The 22,926-nt window shown below is 45.6% G+C and overlaps 1 protein-coding gene across 4 annotated transcripts; it reads right to left on the reverse strand.

Moving 5' to 3' along the window:
* Positions 1-431: 431 nt before the first annotated feature.
* Positions 432-21,522, reverse strand: NEK9 (NIMA related kinase 9; the record flags this gene model as incomplete). Of its 4 annotated transcripts, none has more annotated exons than XM_079536738.1 (22): positions 432-551; positions 942-1,154; positions 1,827-1,991; positions 2,219-2,409; positions 2,936-2,995; positions 3,222-3,392; positions 3,769-3,930; positions 4,461-4,569; positions 4,934-5,089; positions 5,966-6,012; positions 6,416-6,616; positions 7,387-7,531; positions 8,374-8,566; positions 9,599-9,649; positions 10,593-10,657; positions 11,201-11,311; positions 12,210-12,341; positions 14,931-15,036; positions 16,910-16,980; positions 17,805-17,860; positions 20,697-20,874; positions 21,334-21,522. In XM_079536738.1, 22 exons carry the CDS (start codon positions 21,520-21,522, stop codon positions 432-434), a joined length of 2,892 nt encoding a protein of 963 aa, XP_079392864.1. The 4 variants fall into 4 exon arrangements, with proteins under 4 accessions (XP_079392864.1, XP_079392863.1, XP_079392862.1 ...); XM_079536737.1 differs by having other exon boundaries at positions 432-554; XM_079536736.1 differs by having other exon boundaries at positions 432-548; positions 21,304-21,522.
* Positions 21,523-22,926: the final 1,404 nt, after the last annotated feature.

Raw genomic sequence — 22,926 nt, forward strand, 5'->3', positions numbered from 1 at the left:
AGCCCTTCACCCCTCTAAAGTGAAGGTGGTGAGTGTTAGGGTTCAGCCAGCTTCAGTACAAAACACGTCTCTTTCTCTCAGAGATGCAGCGATGAATACTGGGGTCCCAAAGGCAGCTCCCAGGAAGCAGTGGAACAATGAAAGGGCCTGCTGCCGGAGCTGTCACCGTAACGGGGCCATACTGCTTCATGTGCAGAACTGACAGATAAGGTACAAAAAGGAGCTGCTGCTGCTTCAATCACTGAGCTGGCCTAGAGCTCAGAGGCCCTTCCCCTCTCAGAATCACTCCTGGTTCATATCAAACGTACATGGATGCTGCTCTGGAGCCTCCGGCCTCGCTCCTTGTCTGAGTGACCTGAAGCCAGGAAAGCCGCTCTCTGCATTCAGTTAGTGTGCTGTGAAGTTAGATGGATCCCAGTGGGCTCAGGAGACTAGAGGCTGGAGCGGCACGAGTCCGTTCCCAGGAGACACCAAGAATCTGAATCCAAGTCAGGTTTTGGATCCACTTCCATCTCCTCTTTGGCTGTCTGGGTTCCTTTGGAATGAACCTCCACCTGCCAAAACACACAGCAACCCTCTTAACAGCTCTGGGACTAGCTGCAAAGAAGCTAGGAGCTGCACAAGGCATGATTCCTATTCTCCACATCCAGTTGGGACTCTCCACAATATCTGACTGCTGATTTCTTCTAACCAAGAGAAATAAAGGGGAATCCCAGGTCCCTCAAGAACTGGGTTGTCCCCAATGGAAACTGGCTTCTTGGCTTCAGTCTCATTGTTACTAACAAAGCCTGAATCAGCAGCTCAACCAAGAATCAGGCAACACACTTCTACTCATATGGACGGGTCTGTTAAAAGCTGCATCCTTCTCTGCAGTCTACACAGAACTAGGATCAGGGGACTAAGTCCTGAGCATGGACGTGCACTCAGGTGATGGTCCTCACCTGCTGCATTCCCTCTGTTCCACTGCAGAACCTCTGGAGCTGGGCACTCAGACGAAGGGTTTCCTGCTGCAGCTTCTTCTGGTCATCCAGACACTGTAAGACCAGGCTTCGGAGGTGCTCCACCTCTGCTTGAAGAGCACTGCACATGCAGCCCACAACAGGAGGCACAGCCTTACCTTCACTGCATGGCAAGTCTGGACTCGGGCAAGGAGGCTGCAGAGACAAGAAGAGAAGTCAGACTGCGTTTGAATGGAAGGGAAGGAACCTTTAGGCCAGTTCTGTATGCCACAAGAAGAAAGCCTGCGCAGGAAGTGCCACCTCATATGAGTTGCTGACTTCCCAAACTTGTAGAAGCTAGGTCACCAAGCTACTGTTATGTCTTCTGTACAAAAGCCACTAACATCCTCTTTTGGAAAAGCTGATCCTCACCAAAATTAACCTGGTCTAACCCCTTTCCCTTAGCCTGGAATTTGCACCTCCTCTCTGGGCAGAAAACTCCTGGAATTAGTCTAACAGCAATTTCCTACGTCAGTCCCACTTCCACACAGCAATTTCTGCTTTCTAAGTTTTATTTTCTGCTAGACTCCTGGGCTCCAGGTTTCTCTCTCTTTTTTTTTTCCCCTCTCTATTAAATTAACCACATCTTTCCATACAACTGATCTCATTATTTTCCATTTGGCTAAGTCCCAGCTTCACATTTTAGATTCCTGTAAGTTGCTCTCTTTGCAGCATTGTCTCTTCTTAACAACCTTCTTTTCCTCATCCAGATGAATTAGGGCAGTCCAACACCCTCTTCCCAGCTCTCCCCATAATTCAAATATCGCCAGTTATGCTCCCAAGAGCTTCTGGCCAAGCATTCACTATGAAAGACCTGAATAACATTACCCAGGGCTCTGTTTTGGGCTTGTTGAATCCAGTAGGTTCCTCAGGAGCCACTTTGAGTCCTTGAAGTTCCTGGTAAGGGAGAGTCTCCTTCTCAGGCTCTGAGGATGCCATGCTCATAGGAAAAGGGCTGTCAGGCATGGGAATGAATTCAGCATTCTCCAGCTCCTGGATACACCAAAGCAGGACTGTTAGGTGTCTGCCATCCCAAAGCTGATCTGATCTCCTCAATCAGTGCATCAGCACCCTCTTGTGGTAAGAAAGGCAGCTAGACCTAAAAGATTCCCCACACACCACAGATCTGAGAACCTTCCTAAGCAACCCTTAGAGGCAGAAGTGGAACCACTTGCCTTTCTTCAGCCCCATTTCAGGGCATTTCTAAAATACCACATTACCTTCCTCAGCCAGCCAGGGCAGGAGCTGATGTCAGCGCTGTCGCTTCCCTTGGCTTCTGTGGTACTGATCCAGCCCCCCATCCCACGATCTGCTTCCATGGTTCCCCGAAAGCCTCCACTGGGATCAGGAGTTTCTGCTTCCCGCTCATTTTCTTCTTCCTCTCCTCCTCCGGTGGTGCAGCTCTGAGTCACTAGCAAACAAAATGACAAGTTTGCACTTTCCCACCTCTGTTATTCCTGTCACCAAACCCCATCTGGAGCAGAAAAACTGGGGCTGTGTACCCATGGTGGTGAAAGCGCATGCTGGTGGCATCTCCCTCAACAGCTGCTTATCTCCTAACACTCCCTGCAGGCCTTCCCACAACGCACAGTAGACTTTCGCCGCACCATGGCCGCTCCCACAGGTCCAGGAAACTGGACTCTACCTCTCCAGCAGCTGCCTCATAACCCCCCTTCCCTTACCAGCCCCCTTCAGCAAATTCTTCTCAGCTCTTCCTTGTCAAATTGAAGATTCTCAGCTCCAAAGGCTTCCCCTCCATTTCACTTCTCTCCACCCTCCAGCCCGGTGCATTCCCCCCCAGGTACTACAACTGCATTTCCTCCCTTTGAGCATTTCTGCAAAGCCTTTCAAACAGAGAAACTATGCTGCAGAACCAAACTGTGCACACTCAAATGAACAGCTGAACTGAGAACAGCTCCCCAGGGCAAATTACCCACCAGTACCAATGGAGAGGCCACTGCTGTTGGAGCGGATGGTTTTAGAATTCAACACCTTTTCTGAAGGGAGAAAAAAATATAATTTTGGTTAGAGAGATATAAAGTAAAGGAACTCCTGCAAACAGCACATAAAGGCAGCACTGCGAGGCCTAGAGCTCAGAGCTGCTTCCCACATTCCTCAGAGCCACCCGGCTGCTCCCAGGCAGGATTTACAGTCTTGTCCCTGGCAAGTAATCATCAGAATCAAGATCTCAAAATTTAAACTTCACTCCTAAACTTCACTTACCAACAATGATGATGGTATGCCAGCCACGGCATGACAGGTCTGGAACATGATGCAGAGATCCAAATATTGGCCGAGGCCATGAGGTACAAATATCAGAACCATGTGCTCTCTCTGTCGGTGTCATTGCCAGACGCCCATTCCCACCATTACCCCAGGCAAAGATATGGTTGTCTGAAGAAAAGAGAAATTCAAGAGACTCAGTTTGCCTGCTCCCTGTCAGCCCGTAATTGTTACAGGGACCACAGCCTCTCTTCTGTGACTGCTGTCCTGAAGTATTTGATCAGCCAGCTCCATTTTGCCAATGGGAGGAACAAAGCAGTAAATCTATTAGGCATCCTGCAAGCCAGCGCTGCAGCCCACGGGGCAGAAAATGCTTGCTGCTGCACTGACAGTGTGGCTGGGGCAGAGTCCCAGTCTAGGATGATTTTATTTATAAGTTTCAGAGCAGTACTGTGGGAGGGCTAGGAAACGCACAGTGGGAACCAGTTAACTACCCTGCAGATTTAGTTCAAAAGAACCCACCACAACCTCGTAGAGACCCACTCACCGTCAGTAGCAGCTATGGTGAATTCATCTCCACATGAAACCCTGATCACCTGCTTACCCCCCAGGGGGCCTGCCAGCAGGTTAATTCCCAGGTGCTTCTTATAGTCCCCAACACCAAGCTGTCCGCACTTGTTGGAGCCGAAGGTCAGCAGGCGGCCTCGCTCTGAGAGGAGGAACGAGGAGACAGTCACAGCAAGGGCCCAACTCTGGAAGCAGCCATGCATGCAGAGAACTAGCAGCACCAGCCCATAACCAGAAAGGACTTTGCTGAGAAGCCAGCCAGACTGGGACGGAACAGTGCTTGCCTCAAGAGGAAAAGCTTCAACCTGGAAACACCTCCCCAGTTCCTCTGGCTGAATCAGGCTTTGCTCAAGTGACATCAGTCATAAATGATTCCTTCACTATCCCAGAGGATAGTGGATTTGCCATAATTTTTTCAAAAACCTCTTTTTCAAAAAAGAAAAAAAGAAAAGATTATTCTGGCAGCTGATGCTGCTGTTTTAGTTGAGGAATGGGAAATCTTGGTTCCTGAAGCATGCTGAGCTCTGATACCAAGAACATAACCTTCAAGGTCAAGGGCCTGGCAATCATTGCACTGATAGCGCCACTTCACCAACAGAAGCCAGGCTGAAAGGGCAAAGCTGACGTAAAGGAATGAAGCAAGTAGCATTTGTTTCTTAATACGTGGCTCACCATCAATGGAAGCTGTGTGCGTCTTCCCTGGAGAAATGGTACGGATCTTGTAGAAGGAGAGCTGCTTGGCCAAAGTAAGGGAAGTAGCATAGGGTACCTCACAGTATGTCTGAGAAAAGACGTATGGGTAAGCACAGAGTGAAGAATAACACATTCATCAGCTACAATCCACTCAAGCAGGTCTTGGCAGACCACATTAACCTAGACAGTCCTCCAGCACAGGTATAGAAAACTTCTGCCAGCTTCCACTTACACTGGAGCAGTCACTGTGTTTCACTACCTCAGATCTGACAAGACCACAGGGCAGACAGCAAGCTGAGGAATAATTTGCCCATCCCCACAACATCAGTGTCCATTGTCTTGGTCTGGAACTAACAAACTGGCACAAATTAAACAAACCTGTTGCAGAACTTCTCTTCCCGCATGTGCTACCAGCTGTTGGAAGCTGGAGTCAGGGACCCAAATGCACTTACATCGTGGTTAATTATCCCTGATGTGCACTGATTCAGGCCCAGCTTGTTAAACTCATTGAGTCCACACGCCAACACTTTGCCAGTCTGGGTGAGCAGGAAGGTCCCATCACAGCCACAGTGAACGGATACAATGTTCAAAGTCTTTGGAACATCCACCTATGTGGAAGAAACACACCCTGAGAAAACCAAAATCCCAACCACTGCTACATAGAAGCTAGCATAGGAAAAACATACTGGGTTAGAAAACAGTGGTTCAGCTAGTCCGGGCACTAACAGCACCTAGTACAGTTGCTTTGAATACAAGTGCAAGAATACCATAAAGTCTATAGCATACTGAAATTCTCTGCAGAATTTCAATGCAGAAATTCAAGGCATCCTAGATCTTGTGTGCAGAAACCTCTGATCCAGCAGAGGAACCAGAATGTGGTAGACACACATCCCAGTCAGCTGACATCTATGAGCTGCAGCATCAGGTAGCCAAGCAGGGCTGGGTCTGTGCTATGTAGGTGTGACACCATGTGGTTGCAGAAATTTGGCTACCAGGCACAGCCTTGCTGGTTTCTAACCCTCATTGGGTTATTTTACTTTAATTATCCCTTGCACCATGTTTCAAGAGTGTTTTACTTTGAACTCATCTTTAACACGTTAAGTGAAATTCAAAGACTCCCATTTGTTTGCAGTGTTGCAAGTTTCCTGTACAGACCTGCCGCATGCAATTTGGTATTTCCTATGATTTCTATAATACTAAGTTCAGCATTTCCAGTTTCAGCTTGGAGATCAGCTCTAAGTCATGATGCTGGCTAGTCTGGAAGTAGCACATCCCTTTGCCATGATCTCTAGGGATAAATGAAGCAAAATGAAGTGAGTAAAGGAAAACAAAACCCTTGCAAACTCTATGATACCTTAACAAACAAACAAAACAAAACCAAAACAAAAACCCTGCTTGAGCCTCGGGTAGCTAACATTTCCAAATAGCAACAAATTTGGAGCCAGGCCCATACAGATTTTGGGAAGAAGTGGTCACGGTCCTACCTTCTGAGGTGTACAGTGATCTTCTTCTGAATCCAGACCCAGGCGCCCTGTATCAGGGAAAACAGAACAGTCAGAAAGGGCCTCACAGGTGCCCTCACCTATGAAATTGTATGGTCTCCCCCTAGTCCCAAATCTCCTCACAGAACTAGAAACCCACTTTCCTACACAGATTGCCTGCCAATCTTCAAAGCAATCGAACCCATTCACAGTATGACTCTCTATTCACAAGAAAGCCAGGTGGTGCCCTGGAGCTTCTCAGAGAGAGGTCTCAAGGACTCAGTCCCATTTCCCATTCTCACAAGGAAAGAAAACCCCAAAGACACAATGTTCTTTGTCCCACACACATGCCAGACAGCCTTCACCCAGGCCAAGCACTACACACCTGCACCATGCTGCCTTCTGGAGCAGGCATGCCCCAGTGCCTTTAAGTTCCAGGGAGACTCTACCTACCATACTCTCCACAGCCCCATGTGTAAACTTCTCTGTTCCTGGTCAGCACTGCCACGTGGTTATCTCCACATGAGACCTGCTCCACAGGGTTGGTAAGAAAGAAATCCAGCTGCAGGGGCTCAAGTACTTCAGAGCCATAAGCCTTGTCAATGCCAATGCATCCATAATAGTCCGAGCCAAATGCATACAACTGGCCCTCATCTGAAGGAGGCAATGGAAGCTTGGTTAGCACACAGAGCTTTGATTAGGCTGCACGTTAATCTCTTAGGACACGGCCAGAGCAACCTATTTTCTCTAATCACTTGCCTTTTTTCGTGCAGAATAATGTCATCAGGAGGCTATGGAGTTCTTTCTTAAGCACACTAAAATGGATGACCATGCACCACAACATGCAGCTTTTTCAGGCCACCGGTGTAAAAAAAAATCTCAGGTTGAACCTATCACACTTTGTAACAGAAACCCACAAATTGACCCTGTCACTGCTTAATTAAGTCCTCCAGCATGCTGAGCATCTGAGCTCATCCCTGTCAGAACCTGAGCTTTTCCAAGCTTCTGTCATAATTGAGGCACTCCTTCCTCACACAATTCAAAAAAATGTTTCAAACACATTTAGATCCTTGGATTCAGGCTCCTCTGCCTTTAACACAACGTATGTGTGAGAAACAACATATGCACTGATAAGAGTATGGATGCTGCACAGCCACAAGGAGTTGTGCTCAACCATCACTTTCATCATCAAAAAGAGATGCATCCTTACGAAAAAAAATCACCCAGATTTCTTGGGAGTCAACAGCTTTCCATGTACAATGACTTTCATCTATCACCACTACTGAACGTTCAGTCCACAAAACTGAAGGTTAGGTAACACACAGAACTTTCTCCTTTTTGCATAATGCTGCTCTGCTGACCTGCTGTGAAGGCAAACGAGTTCAGAGCACAGCAAAGTGAGGTGGTACCCTTCCATCTCTCACCTGTGATGCATACTGTGAAATCATCTCCACAGGACACCTGGCGAATGGCTTTTCCCTGAAGCTTCTCCACATGCTTTGGCTGCCGGTAGGATGCTCTATCCCCATGTCCCAGCTGCCCATGCAACTTGGTGCCCCCCTGCATATTCTGCAAGAAAAAAAACCCAAACATCTGTAAGGCTATGTATCTGCAACTCCTGACACGGTGCCAGGAACGACAGAAGACAGCACAGGACAAGAGAAAGCGTTAAATACTCTAGGGAAGAGACTGCTAGCTAAGTGGCAACACTTTAAACATCAACACAGTTCAACAGTTTTGCACAAATAACTGATGTGGTCTCAGGCCACCAGCTGGTGGGTTCAAGCACTGGTGAGGAATCCCTGCTCTTTTCTCACCTGCCAAGTTACAGAATTCACTTCTGTACAATTCATCCTTCAGCTTTTAAATCAGCATTTCTAAACCCTAATGGCTGCAAAAAAAACCCACTATATAAACGTCAGCAAAGCAGAAAGATCTACATAGTCTAACGGAAAAAAAGGGAAAAATAAAACAAAAAAACAACTCTGAGTAGTGTTGAAGCTGAAACTAAAATATAAATAGCTAGCTTAAAGATTTCAATGGGCATTTTTGCAGGAACATCCACAAGTGACATCAAAGACAACAGTATATCACAAATCCTCCATTGCGCTTCTGGTCATCAGAAAGGAGAAGAAGAGATGTTTGACTTGACACGTCTACCTATAATCTTTAGGCTCTCAACCAATCTCCAGCGCACCTCCCAGCACTATGAAAAACTTCACCCAAAAGCACATTTGGCCTGGAAGACTTGAGTCAGTGCCAAAGCAGATGGCTTCCTGCAGCATCCACTGCAATCAAATTTCTCTATGTCCAGGCGGCTTCCCACCCGAATTTAACACGCTCATGACCGGTTGGTGGATTCTGATTTTCCCTTCCCACCATCCCCCCTTCCTGCAGTTTCTCTCACTTACCACCCAAGTGTAGAGCTCCTTCTCCACTGTCACCACAGCAAAGTGAGTGTTACCAGCACACACCTGGCGTGCACTGCAGCCACTTTTGATGGCATCCAGCTTCTGGGGGGTGGACTTCCCGCCCCCCCAGACATACACCTCGCTAGTGCGTGAAGTCACCACTGCAATGGGAGCCTCATTCACGGTACTCGACCTGCACAAGGACCCCCCCAGAAACACACATGCTTTTAATCATTTCGACATCACTGTCATCATGCATTTTCCCACTGCTCTCTCTCTCTGCTGGTCTCCCCAGGCCCAAGCTGCAGTCCTTCACAACCATTCTCTGCCTGTGTTTTCACAAACTGCTCTCTTCAGTCATTGTGAGGCCTCAACTGTTATAGACTGGCTCAGGATCAAATACAGCTCTGAGCAGAAGTGAAATCAGCCTCCAGCAAGTGTTAAAGAAAGCCTACAATCAAATCTCATGTCATTAAAAACAACAGAACACCTGGGCTTTCAATGAATTGCCATGGAATTGTTCTCATTTGTAAAGAAGTCACGAAATCTTGCTCAAAAGCTTCTAAATTTCCCCTATCTCCACTTTATTTAAGTTACAGGCATTCCATTTGAGGGAGATACAACTCTTCACTGCAGAACCAACTCACTAGCAGATTGCGAAATGTAAGTCATGATCAAACAGTTTGTGAACTCGTGAACTGGAACAGCCTCACATAAAGTGATTGAGTTTATCAGGAAGAAAGGTTAAATTCTGTGGTAATTCAACAGATATACAAGTCACAGAAACTGTATACATGTGATATGTATTGCTGTCTCCTTCACTAAGCAGAACTTTTGCATATATCCAGTTCTATGAAAGGTAACCATTTCAAAGTCAACATTCAGATGGTCACATTTCTCCTGCTCCTGGAAATTTGCCTGAAAGCAGACCTACATTACAGCTTCAGATATTTAGGTTGTGAAAACTATGTCCCCAGCAGGACAGAATACACTGCTGTGTAAGACCTACTGAGGTAAGTTTCCAGCCATAAATATGCATCTGATAGGCAGAGTAAAACGTGGGATGACAACTATGTAACAAATATGTCTAATTCTTAGCATTTAAGGACCTCCTTAAAACTTTATTCCATTAAGGTTGTCACAGACTTAACACTCTCAGCAAAGCTCCTCTCTGGTGAGCTGTTCCACCCAGACTTCCTTTCCAAACATGTGCCAAAATAATTACCTTGGTCGCTTATTTGGCCCATTGAGCAGTGTGACTTTCTCCTCCATCTCTCTGCCAAAGGACAAAAAGCATTTTAGGAAACAACAACACATCTCCCAAAGAAATTTACTGATAATAAGCACACACATAGACTGCTTTCCTTTCCTATAAACTGCTGCTCCCTCTTGGAGCAGCTGTTTACGAGCTCACTGCAATACATGAAGTAGGCAGAAGGAATGTGCCACAGAGCTAGCAAACTTCCAGAAGTGCTAAGAACAAACCAGATAAATCCCAGAACTTGGCCAACCTATACCCATATTGCCCTAGAATTATCCTAAAGGGCTATATTTTATAAGGGTTTGGGATTTATGGTGGTGCATATAGCAAGACAAAATTCAAACTTCATTGATCACCAAGTAAAACACTATCAGTATAAAGGACTGATAAACAAAGTGGGATCCAAAGAGTCCAAAATACTGTTCTATCTTTAAAAAAAAGACAGTGTGTGCAGGCTGGTGGTCAAACTAAGCTAAAATATTAACCATTTTCAGTACAACTCTCTCAGGAAGAAAGAGGTACAGGAAAAAAAAGTACAAGTGTCTACGCTGTGTGAGATATGTATTATGAAAGGCATTTTTCAATGACCCTGGGAGGGTCTAAATGTAACGCTTCATTCAGAGATCTGAAAAGCAGAGACCAGCATTCCTCAAAGGACTGACAGAACAGGATGCCTCTAAGTTCTCAATATAACAGCTCCTGAGACCAGAAATGCAGAGATCTTTCTCATTGTAGCCATGCCTCAACAAGCAGAGCAACTGACCAGAAACGAAGAAAGCAAAAACACACTTCTCTCCTAAAGACGATGAAGTATACTTCAAAAAGTGCCTCACATCAGCACAAATTAACTTAAGGACTTTGCTTCAGAATTGTAAGTGCCAGTAGCCTGTACAAACCCTCCTCCTCTTTCTACCACCTGGCTTGATCAGATTTCAGACAAGACCATCTATCTGATTACCTCCTCCGTTTGCTGAGAAGGGGTTGTTCAAGCAGCTCATCTGCAGTGGGTCTCTTCTCTGGATCCTGAAAGAAGTGAGCAATAGTCATTCTTTGGGAAATGTTCTTCATCTACAGTGATACATTGGTACAAGGTTGCATGGACCTTCTTCCCTGCCTCTCCTCAAAAAAGAAAGGAATTAATTAAATACTTGGAATGAATTGGGATAAATGTTTGGGATATGAACTACAGCATATCCCACTCTGAATATATTCACACTATCCTTGCTTGCAAAAAAATTATTTCCTATAGAAATCTACAGTCATGGTTAGAAAGCCAGACTGTACAGAGATGAGGCTTCCACCTCCATAACGCTGCATGAGAAAACAATTTCTTCTGTGAGTCTGTAAAATAGTTGTCAGCAGAGCAAATCCAGCATCCCTCCAGAGCTTGCAGGACTGAAAGGCATCCTGAGACAACTGGAGGAAGCCCAGCCTTAGTGATGCCCCAAGCTTCACAGAGATTATCCTGCACCTACAGCCCTCTTGCTGAAACAGGCACATCATCCCCCTTCACATCTGAACAACATAGCTGGGCAGGAATGTCTGACAATTAAGTATTTCACCAACCTGATCGAGGCAGGAATTCACCATCTGGATTAGCTCCCAAGAGTAGACAGAGGAATCAACTTCCATGGCGCGATTTCCCTGTACAATCTTCACACAAAGGTTCAGGGGATTCTAGGCACAAAACCAAAACCAGCTGTAAGGGAATTGAACTGTGTACTGTGCCCAGAGGGAGAGGTGGTGCTGGCCTCCATTATCGTCTTCATCATTCTCTGATCAGGACACATCCTGGTCTGCAGATTCTCCAGAAACCTAACAATAAGCACTGCAGTACTGGTACCTCTGATAGCTCGGACTCGGTGACATCTGCCTTGTCATCAAATTCTCTACCAGTCGAAGGAGAACATGCTCCTCTCTGTATGCAAGCTCCTACACAGCACAAAACACCACACAGTACAGCTAATGTGAACTACAGCCAGGAAATTATGGTATTTTCACATGGTTCTTTTAAGGGTTACAGAATCTTGTGCCATTCCAGCTTGCAGCTTTTGCCATCTCATCTCACAAGCAGTCAAATTGCATGTTCCAGCCAGCAGCGCTCCCTTTTACCATTTCATGCCAGCTTGGCCACTCTTCTCTTGCACCCAAACTTTGGGGAAGGACAACAGGACTAAATCCTGTAAAATCCAAAGGCTGTTTTTCCCTATGCAATGTTGCACACAGCTAGTAATGGTAAAAAAATACAACAACAAACAAACCCAAGTACACAATCACAAACTTCCCTCTTGTGGAGGAAAGGATGTTTCACCCACAAGCAGGACACAGTCTGCAGTCAGCATCTGGTAAACCCGGGGCTATAGAGGAATGGGTTTGGCAAAGGCCATGGGAGCACCCATGGGAAAATCTTGCAAGCAATTTCTCTGTAATCAGCACTTCCCGGCCACTGGTTTCTTAATCAGCAGATTTAAACAACAGTGAAAGAAAAACATGAATTAAGAAAGCTATGAGCCAAGCGTGTACCTCAGACTGATAAAAATAAGGTTATTCAGTCCATCCTGGTTTGCAGACTTACAGTAGCATCAAAGGTCCTCTTCAAAGTAAGAAGCTCAAAGATGACACAGCCCACAGCCCAAATATCTGATTTGAAGTTGTATTTCACACCTTGGCAGAGTTCTGGAGACATGTAGTAAGGAGTTCCTACCAGCTAGAAAAAAAAGAACACTTAAAAATCAGAACCAATCCAGCAGTTTTCAGTTCTGAAGCTCTGCATCTCACCTGTTCACACAGGCTCATGAGCATCAGGATTCAACAAAGCTCTGACACAGCATTAGTGATACAGATTACACATCACCCCAACATGTGCTGGAGGGATGGGAACAAGCAGCACACTTCTTCCTCCCTCACCCACAAGCCTGTGCCTGCATTTCTAACAAGATCCTGGGCACCTCTGCTCACGTTCTGATGCAGTATTTGATTCTCAACAGAACAGCAGTCTTAACAACACAATGAGGACTTGCCTCTCTCTTAAACATACTGCATTTGGGGGTAACTAGGGCTTTGCATACTGGCCAGCTATACAGAAATCCTGACGAGATTAAAGGAAAAGGGACCTAGCAAACCTTCTAACAGAGCTGTCAGCCTGCACCAATGAAGACACTCTGATGACAAGGTCCTACTGGACAAAGGCTACTTTGTTTCTGAGTAGGGAGGGTTTACTTTGGGGTCAGTATATAGAAAGCTGGCACTGGTCCTACCTGAAAGGCTTACACTTCAGAAGTGGGCTTTCCTGAACAGGGTTTAAGTTCCCTGCCTCAAATCCAAGAAAGAACTCAGCACTTAAATAGAGAAGCCCCTCCAGCTGTAGCAGAAATAGTGGTAAAGCTCAAAGTCACAAAAAGGAGATGCACAAAGAGCAGGTTAAAAGGTGTAAGAATTGTACTTCCATGAACTCACATCATTTCCTAGCAAGTGAGCAGATACTGAAATAGTACAAAAGACAAGATTTAAGAAAAAAGGGAAATATTTATAGCTGTCCTTTCAACTCTCTCAACAAAACTCCAAGGACTACAAAGGCTGTCTTTCATTAGACTCTGGTAGATTCTGAAAGTGCTTGTTAGGTATTTGATGTACCATCATCTACCTTCCATTTCCTTTTACACAGCATGACAGCTACAGAGCTGCACAAGCCCTAACCACAGGAAGGCTTAGAGCCTCAGCCAGATGGAATATCACAAGAAGATCTAGGACACTACATCTTTTTCAGGCAAAGGATAATGTAAGGCATATTTTTCTATATGTTCCTTGCTAACTGGGAGGAAGAGTAACAAATGAAGAAACAAGCACTTAACAAGCAAGCTGTACCTATTTTACAAATTCATAATTTGACTGCTACAATTCTAAATTTTATGACGAAAAATATTAACAATAACATGGTTTGCACTCATTTTACAACACACAACTTTCAGACTGCCACTAGTCATTAGACCAGAAATTGGACAGCTGGCCTGGAGCACAGCCAGCAAATACAAAAGAAAGATGGTTGAAAATATTTAACTAAAGGATTTTTGTAAGTCAAAAAAAGGATGGAGGATAAAAAAGCTGTTGCATGGATGAATATACCCAACACAGGCAACAATAATAAACGAAAAGTCGTAGCACAGACTGCAGTTTCTCTGAAAGTCAGTAAGCCATGAAAAATGTGACAAAACAAATGGTTTTGCTACAGCCCAGCTTAGCAAGGGCTTTATGCAGCAGCCTTGAGTTCCCACTTGCTGTACAACTGCACAACAGTGCTCATGTTCTGGAAGGAAGTTGGCAGGTAACTGCACATCTTAACAGAACACCAATAGCTTACATAGATGTAATAATAAGGCCTGGTAAGGGGATGTGCAGGTTGGCTTGCATCCTAACCTGCAATGAAGGCTTTAGCAGATAGGAGATATCCAGACATTGTCTCCCAACTCTAGTGCGCAACCACAGAAATTAACAGAGCTGGGAAATCTAAGTTGAGCCTTTCAGGTGCCTGCAATACAGCTTGTCCTGTTTCATAACTATGGCTGTGAAACTGCTTTCTGGCAGGGTGTGGAACACAGCCAAATTTGACAGCCTTCTGGTACAATTACTTTGTTCTGCAAGCTTTCCCACCCACCAAGAGCATTACCAATAAACTGTACATCTACCTTAAGAAGCACCTTTGTAATTTGTAATTCAGTTCAGAGTCTAAATATTAAAGAGACAAGAGGCATATCTATGGCACAGTGCAGTGTCAGGGAAACAGATCCAAGCTATCTCAGGCACAGCTGAGCCAAAATAGTCCTGCTAGCACAGCCGCATGACCAGGTTAACTTAACTTGCTGAACTGGGTTTAACTAGCCAAGAGGGAGAGAGCTAGAAATATTGCTGTGACTGTGCTGTCTCTGTGCCCTCAGATAGCTACACCTCCATGTTACGTAGATTCACCTTTGGAAGCACAGTGCCAAGGTACTAGAGAAAGAACAGTGCTCTCCAATGTAGTTATGCTGGCTCTGGTACAATTCCATGCACACAGTGTCACCTATCTTTGGTTCAAACCTCAGAAAGATAACTTGGGAGCAAGGATAACTGAAGGCTGCAACACATCAGCAAATACACCAATGTCAGTGAGATAAGTTAGGTGGAGACAGGAAGGAAAAACACAGAAAATAAATTCAGTTATTCCTGATCTTCTACAAAGCATGCAGAGCTGAAATGGAAAAATAAACAAGAAAAAACAAACTCCAACCTCAGTTCTGCACAAAAGAAAGCATATACTCACAGTCTCAGCCATAGAGTACTCAGAGTTCAGCTTCTTTGCCAACCCATAGTCTCCCAGTTTAATCAGGTTTGCTTTGGTTAGAAAGATATTTAATGTCTTTATATCTCTAGAAGAAGCAAGAGAAATGTGGCTGAAATATACTTCCAGATTTCACAGTCTCCCACACACTACCACACCCTCCATCCCCATAAGGTAACTGCTACTCTAAGAGCAAACTCTCACACAAACAGCTTTCCAAAGCCAGTCTGAGCCCAGGTACCAGGGCTGTAACAGCAGTTAGCCATATTTTATCATATGCCCTCAAAACCACAACACAGTCTAAAAAGCTCAGGCTCCAAAAACCTCTGTAAAGGCCACAGAGCAAAGATGGTTCTCTTTTACCTCTCTCAATCTCTTCTCAGCTGAAGGTCACTGAACAAGTCTTATTTTCCCTGTTTTTATGAGCGGATCCAAACCAAGTCTCTGAGCTTGCTAAGAAAATGCATGAATGTGTATGCATGCAAATATAAACACAGGGTGCAAAACAGATGCTACTCCAGAATGTGAGCATAACATCCCTCTACCTTACACCTCAGGAACAAGTCCAAATTATAACATGACATACCAGACCCCAAAGAGCAAAAGGCTGATGGCCAACAAAATGCATAACTTGAAGCCTCACTGCAAGTATTTTGTTCCAGATTGAAGGAGTTACGTGGAAGCACAGATCAATACAAAATGCTGTTGATATAGAGAGGAAGCTCCCACAGCACAATACGCTTCCCACAGCCAACACTTTGTAACATTCCCTTTCCCTAACATACCATGAAGAGCTTCCCAGTGTAGATCAGGACAATATCAAGTAAAGCAGCACTTTGCTTTCGTCCCCTTGGGGCATCGCAAAGTCCTGGGTCACTCTGACAATGTCTGCAGCAGAAGGAAATCACTGCAAACATTTAAATAACTGTTCAATTCATTGCTATGGATGGATGTGGGGCCACACATTCCCCATCTGCAAAGATGGGCACCAGAAAGCAGGGCATTACTGCAAAGCAGCACAGACACAACATCTGCTTCAGGTCAAAAACTTAGGGACCGCTTTGTGGAGTGTAAGCTACTAACTCTTCATTACCAAGACTTGCTGATTAACCAGAGATTCAGCCTGCCAGCAGCCAGGATGCTGTCTCAAAGATATGAGCATCCTCACACAGCTCTGCTTGTTATAGAAGGACGTTGTGCAGCACACGAGCCAACCGTGCTGAGAATGACTGTCTGTGTAGGCAATGCTCACCAGAACGTCACCACCTCCTCACTCTGCCCACACACTGGGCACTCTTAAGCACACGTAAGCAATGAAATTTACCCCTCCCAAACAGCCAAAGCATCAGAAAAAAGATAACTTAGCTTCACATTAAAATCTTAGAGTCAATGTCTAAATCACGACCACCTGCTAACTTCCTTAAATAACAGACTGATTACATGGTATATAGCCAAGTCTGGGACAAATCTTCATCTCAGTGACGTTATAGCATAGCCCCAACACAGTCTCCATTGCTGTCAGCTTCCAGGAATTAGACAGGTAAGGGTGCACATATTGGTCTGAAGCTACTATTTGTCCAGCAGTTGTGAAGTCCCCTGGGCCAGTACTAACTAATTATTCTTCGTATCCACTTCAGCAAACATCATTTATGTGCTGTGGCAGTAAAGGACCAATTTGCTCCTTTCCTACATGGATTAACTCTTTGTTCTCAAAGGTGCAGCAAAGAGAGCTGCTCTATTTTCATACAAAATTTCTGTCACGTTTCTTAGAACACCATTTCTAGTCCAACAAAAAAATCCTTACAGAAGTGACATTTAACATCTAGGCAGCCCAGCTACGTTTTGAACAGAGAATCTTATGGCTTCCTTTAAACGCAAAAGCAAAGGGTACTCAAAGGAGTTCCGCACTCACATCCACAAAGTGCACTCGTTACCTCAGCTGTATGCCATGCAGCACATACCTGTGAAGAATTCCTGCTCGATGAATGCAGCTCACAGCTGATACAATTTGGAAGAGATACCAAAGCACCATCTGTAAGGTAGGAATAAAAGTCTTATGTGAGGCTTAAACAGAAACCCCCAAAAGACCCGTAAAATAAAAAAAACTTGGCATCCCTGACACAGAGAGGCACAGCAAGAAGGCTTAACCACGCTCAATCCTCTCTCAGGAATATGAAAATGTATCACTACCTTCAGGATTTCCTGTTTTGGAAATCTCTGAATTTTCTAGTGCCATTCACAGTGCCAGTCCTGACGGGCAACACAGAATTCAATGAGTTAAAAGAATTAGCAAAGACAGTTAATGACAAGATAGAAAAGACCTACAATTGAACTTCCTAGAATTTAACTGTGATCATTCAATATTCACCATGAGTCAGAAGGCCCTGAAATGCATTATGTAAGAGAAATAAGTATAACCATCATCTCAACATGAGGTAGAAACAGCAGAATATATGTTTTTAAGAAAAAGTCCACGGTGAGATAGCTTCAGAATAATTACTCAGAAAAGACCTTAGAAAATGGTTAAGAGGCAAACTGAGTACCAGCTATGAAGAAAGACTTTGAAGTCAATTTTTAGCCAAGATGATGGGATGACAAAAGTCAACTGAGTGCACTCTTTCATTATTCCTCACTTGGAGGCTTATATTGTCTAGAGATGCCCAAGAAGGAAAATAAAGTTTCTGATCATGCATAAATGTCTGCAGTATTCAATAGAAGAGGAAGGATGTCAACCCCCAGATTTACAAAAAAAAATTCCCATCAGTGTTATGGAGGAAAGAAAAAAGAAAAAGTAGCATAAACAAAGCTCCAGAACACAAATCTAGCACCACTGCTCCCGAAACCAGTCCAGATTACCTCTTCTTCAAACAACTTGTCCTTCTGACGCAGAATCTTATCGTAGAGGTTCCCTCCTGTAATATGAGTGAGAAACAGAGAGGATCATCTTAGTTAATGACAGCAGTTACTCTCCTACCTTACTGCTGCGAGTGCTCAAATGCCACTAAAGACCGAGTGAATCACACCAGCCCTCTCCATGCTCTCCACTTACACCAGTCAGGCACACACAAAATTAACTTTTTCCATCTAAGAACTTCCCTAGCTTCTTGGCATATGCAAACATTTAACCTGTACACCAAATCATGTGAGATTAAGTCTTATGTTTTCAACAGAGTATATATGTATTTTAAAACAAACAAAACACCCAAAAAAAACCCACCAGCACTGTAAAGCACAGAAGTCTCTGAAAGCACCAATTACTGCCTTTCCCCACTTGATCTGAGCTGCCTCTCCATCTGAGATGTCAAATACATTGATGAAGGATTCACAAACTGTTGACAACAGCAGCCCAACCAACAGGAGCCTGAAAGCAGCAAATGCAGCCTCTCCAAGGCAACTCACAGACTGAAAGGAGCACTGAAAGAAATCACGTGGAGTGCTGAGGGCAGTGAGACTCTGCCAGATTAGCATCATACCAGCAAATACCAAACCTCTGACCGTATCCTCTTGCTATTCCATTTCCCAATTATTGTATCTTAAACCCTAATAGTAACAGAACACCAGGCCCCGTTCTGTACTCCTGGGTGTAGTGCAAGACAGCTTCCTGCTGTTTGTTTTCTGAGTCTGTCCTGTTGTAGATGTCCAAAAAACAAATGGCTGCTCTGTCCCCTTGAAGAGACAAGACTCCTGCAGTAGGAATATTCTGATATTCCAGTCAAGACTCCCTTTGCTTAATTTCCTCTCATTCTGTCACACTACGACCTCTCTCACCACATTTCCTTTTGCAGCCTTACGTTCACGTATGTAAATGATCCACGAGTGACTCTTCACACTCACAATTTAACCAAAATTGAAATGCCTCTTCTCACAAACCTCCTTCCTTGCAATCCAGACTACAGAGGTTTTTAGCATTTTCTGTTCCTCATTTCTGATATTTTTATCATCTTTTTTCGACAGTTTTTCTGAGCCAAAGTGCAGCCCACCAAGTACCACATCACCCAAATCCTGTACAAGGAGATAAGTCGTTCTTGATTCAGATGATCAGTAACTCCATGCACACATACCAAAACAGAACCAAATTACTCATTTTTTTGTTCCATCTCATCCCATTTGACTTTTTGACTCTACTCTCTCTTCTGTTTTCTCTCTTTTAATAGAATATTTCTTCCCCAAATTTGTTTCAGGTGTATGCAATGGCTTTATTTTCATGATAAATCCAAATCTTACGGTACCACTGAACACACAACTTTGCACAGGTTAGTTTCCTCACTTGTACAGTGGGGCTAATGTTCACCACATCTCCAGAAAGGGGGTGCTAATTAAACAGCAGAGACTTTGGATATTTAGCTATGCTTTTTGTCTCAGCTATATTTTTGGGTTCTGAGAAGTGTCCCACAGCAAAAAGTCCAGCCTTACTTTAAGAATTACAAATTATCTTGTGCTTGACATTGTAACAAATACAAGTGCACACTGCAGAGGGTACAACAACTAACACAGCCCTCAGCAAACATCATCCTCTTAGGTGTAAATGAGGTTTTCTCCTTTTCACACCCCCACTTTTGTGCCACTCATAGATATTCAGGTAAGGCAGGCCACATACTCATCTCCTTGTTACTGTCTCAGAGCAAAGCAAGAGTTTAGAATCACTGACATACACTACAGACATCAGTACCACCCACTGTCTCTCCATAATCCTCTGATTAATTTGTAACGGCTCCAAGCATGCAGACATTTGGGGCAGATAAGAGCTCTCACAGTACTCCTAAAGCTAACTGTGCTTCAAGGAGCTCACACTTCCCTACCCTTGCACTGAACTCCACCAAGCATAATGAAAAGCAGTGAACTGGGAGAGGCAAAACCAGCTTTAGTCAATGATGTTTGGCAGAAACGTTTTGTGCAGGTTTGCTGTCCTCCTCAGCCAATCCTGGGAAAAGCTCTTTATCAAAGGCGGTGCACAGTAAGTCTCTTCCACCAAAAAAACCCAAAGCTGATAACCCCTAAACACATAGAGGACAGGTAGCCAGGTGAGCTGTCCCACATAGGAAGCAGCCTCCAGCTCCAGTCAGTCTCCTGTTCTAGCAATACCAGCCACATACTATCTCCAGCTGTCTAAGAGCAGTTGTAGCTCAGAACGCTCATCTCAAATCCTTCCTCCTCTCCATCCCAGCCAGGCTGTTTACCCTGCAAGCTGCAAATGCCCCCATCTGATCTACTCTTGGATGAAATTTTAAAGTTTTCTCCATCAACACTGGGACTGTATATATATATATATATATATTTTTAACAGTAAACATAGAAGCTGGCAACACAAGGCAGGAAGAAGTCCTGATTGCAGCATGCCAACAGATTTTCAAGCTCTGACTTCTAAACAGACTCCTTTACTTGGTGATTACGTGACTGAAAACAGCCCCACTCTGTTTTCACTGCCCCACTGGCAGAGGGGCCCAAATATCCCCATACTCTTCTCCTACTGTCCTCCTGTAAGAACAAAAGAAGGCAGGTTAGAAGCGCACACTATCAATAAGCCACTTCTTCTGTTGCACCAGTTGCTCTTAACACTCACGAAACAGCCCACTGAACTGTCTGCAGAGACCACGGAAGGATTTTTAATCTCTTCTTCAGGAAGCAGCACAATCCATCTCTGTTCCTCTGCCCCCAGAGGATGCCCCAGCAATGCTCCCTGTGGGCTGTGCAGGACAGTAACTAAGCAATGCAGCAGCCTGCTGCGGTAAGAGGGAGGAGGGCTCTCACCATTACAGTACTCCAGCTCAATCAGCAGCGTGGTGTTATCCATGAAGTGATTGTAGTACGCAATGATGTTCTCATGCTGCAACAGAGCAAGGATAACGATTTCATTCAAAGCATCACGACGCTCTTTCTCTGACAGACGGGTCAGGTCCACCTCCTTCCACACCACGAGTGAGTCATCCTGAAACACAAAAACACCTTTTAATTAAATACACGTTACTCTGAAGAGAGCAACGTGCCTTTACGGCAGGAAATTAAAAGTTTCGGGAAAGGCAGGCAGGCTTTCCTGCCTTTACAGATTTCAGACGAAGGTTCTTTGCAACAACGAGCTCCGAGCTGTGCCGTGTGTCACCGGGAACGGCGCCCTGCAACCGTTCCCCTAGCCGGGGGCACTAAGAAAAGGAACGAGGCTTCCGGGCAGAGGACGCAACGTTCGTTTGTTTCGACTCAATGGACCGCGCGCGCTCCGGTCCAATAAAGGGAACGTCGCACATCCGCCCCCACAGCCGCAGGGTGCCGTACGAGAGCGGCAGCCCCTCGGAGCCCGGCCGGCGGCGGCGGCGGCGGCGCGGACACGGAGCTGCGCAACGCCGGGCGGCGCGAGGAGGACGCGGCGCGGAGGGCTGCCGGCCCGGCCTACCTCGGTGCGGCGGTACAGGGTGGCCTCTCCGAAGGCGCCGCGGCCCAGGATGCGGATGGGGATGTAGTGCAGCTCCTCCTGCTCGCCGGGCAGGCCGCCGCCGCCGCGGGAGCCGCCCCGGCCCGAGGACTCGCTGCCGAAGTCGGAGCTGATGGAGTCGCAGTGCCGCTCGTACTCGCCCAGCGACATGGCGGCGCGGCGCCGCGCGGCCCGGCTCGGCCGCTCCCTCAGCGAGGCCCCGCGCGTCCGACGGGCTCCATGTCGGCTCCCGCCGCCGACCCGGAACCGCTTCCTGCCGCCCGCCGACCTCCGCGCTCCCGCCCCCGCCGGCCCGAGCCGGGAGCCGCTCGGTGAGCGTGGCCGCGGGGCGGACCGGCCTTCCGGCGGGGCCCTGCGGGGCCGGCCCGAGCCTCCTTCCCGCGGGCCGGCGGCTCTCCGCTCCGGGTTGGGCCCTCTCCACGCGGGGAACGGCTGCGAGGCTCATGGCCCGTCGAGCAGCTCCTGGGTGGAGCGGTTGGTCTGTCTCCTTCGAAGCCGAGCCTTGAGGACCGCTTTCTCGGAAAGCTGTCGAGATGCGTTTTGATAAACGTTCTCTGAAGTACCCGATTCGCGTCCAAAAGAAGGTCATTATCAGACGCATACCAGCTTTGCTTTTTCCTTACTATAATACACACTAGTGCAGGTTTTTGAGAACTTGATGATAAACTGCAATTGTGTACCGAGCTTAGACAGCTGCCCCAAAGATGAGGGCAGCTGTGATGAACTTGCACTTCTCACTTCAAATAACACTCATCCCTTACTGTGCCACTCCTGATCTGTGGCGTTTTTCTCTATCTGAGATGAAAAACTGAAAACTTTGTGGATAGCATTATAAAGACAGAAGTGCAATAACTGCTCTGTTAGAAGAAGGTATTGGCAACCTTCACCTTAAGTAAACGATCCATTTTCTTCATAGGTAACCCACGTTGCCGTGATGCCAGTGTTTTGTTTCCAAAGCTCTACAGCCACCGCTTACAGATCAGAGGGCTGTTTCATGATGAGAAAAAAAATCACTTCTGGGTACCTGACCCCGCAGTCACAGAGGATTTCAGGAGCTGAGGTGTAAGTCCATAAAACCAGGCACAGCAGAGCAGGTTGGCTTCCATCTCACACCTTGGGAAAGGCTGTTATTGCTCAGTGTGAATCAAAGGGGGGTGCACCTTACAAAGTCATTCTGCGTTTCCATTACAAACTTTTGTTTTAAGAATGAATCATTTGTCCACTAAAGTTTACCTTTGCCATACCAATACTTTGTCCTTAGAAGTAGTAAAAACGGTACTACAATTTTAGGGGGAAGAAAAAGAACTTACACATGAAAAAGCTCAGATACGTTCTGCTAAGTAGGACTCCATCCTTCCACTGCAAAGAGAGTACCTTTCCAAATGCAGTATGGACCAAAAAATAATTATAATAATAAATAAAAACTAATGCTCCAAAGGCTCATGGAATTGAGATTAAAGAGCCTTGAACAGCTGTTTAACACCAGAATACTGATTGAAAAAATTAACATTCCTTTTCCATATTTGAAAAGTACAGTTATCTTGTCCATTACCT

The sequence above is a fragment of the Tetrao urogallus genome (assembly GCF_951394365.1).
Source record: "Tetrao urogallus genome assembly, chromosome: 6".
NCBI lineage: Eukaryota > Metazoa > Chordata > Aves > Galliformes > Phasianidae > Tetrao > Tetrao urogallus.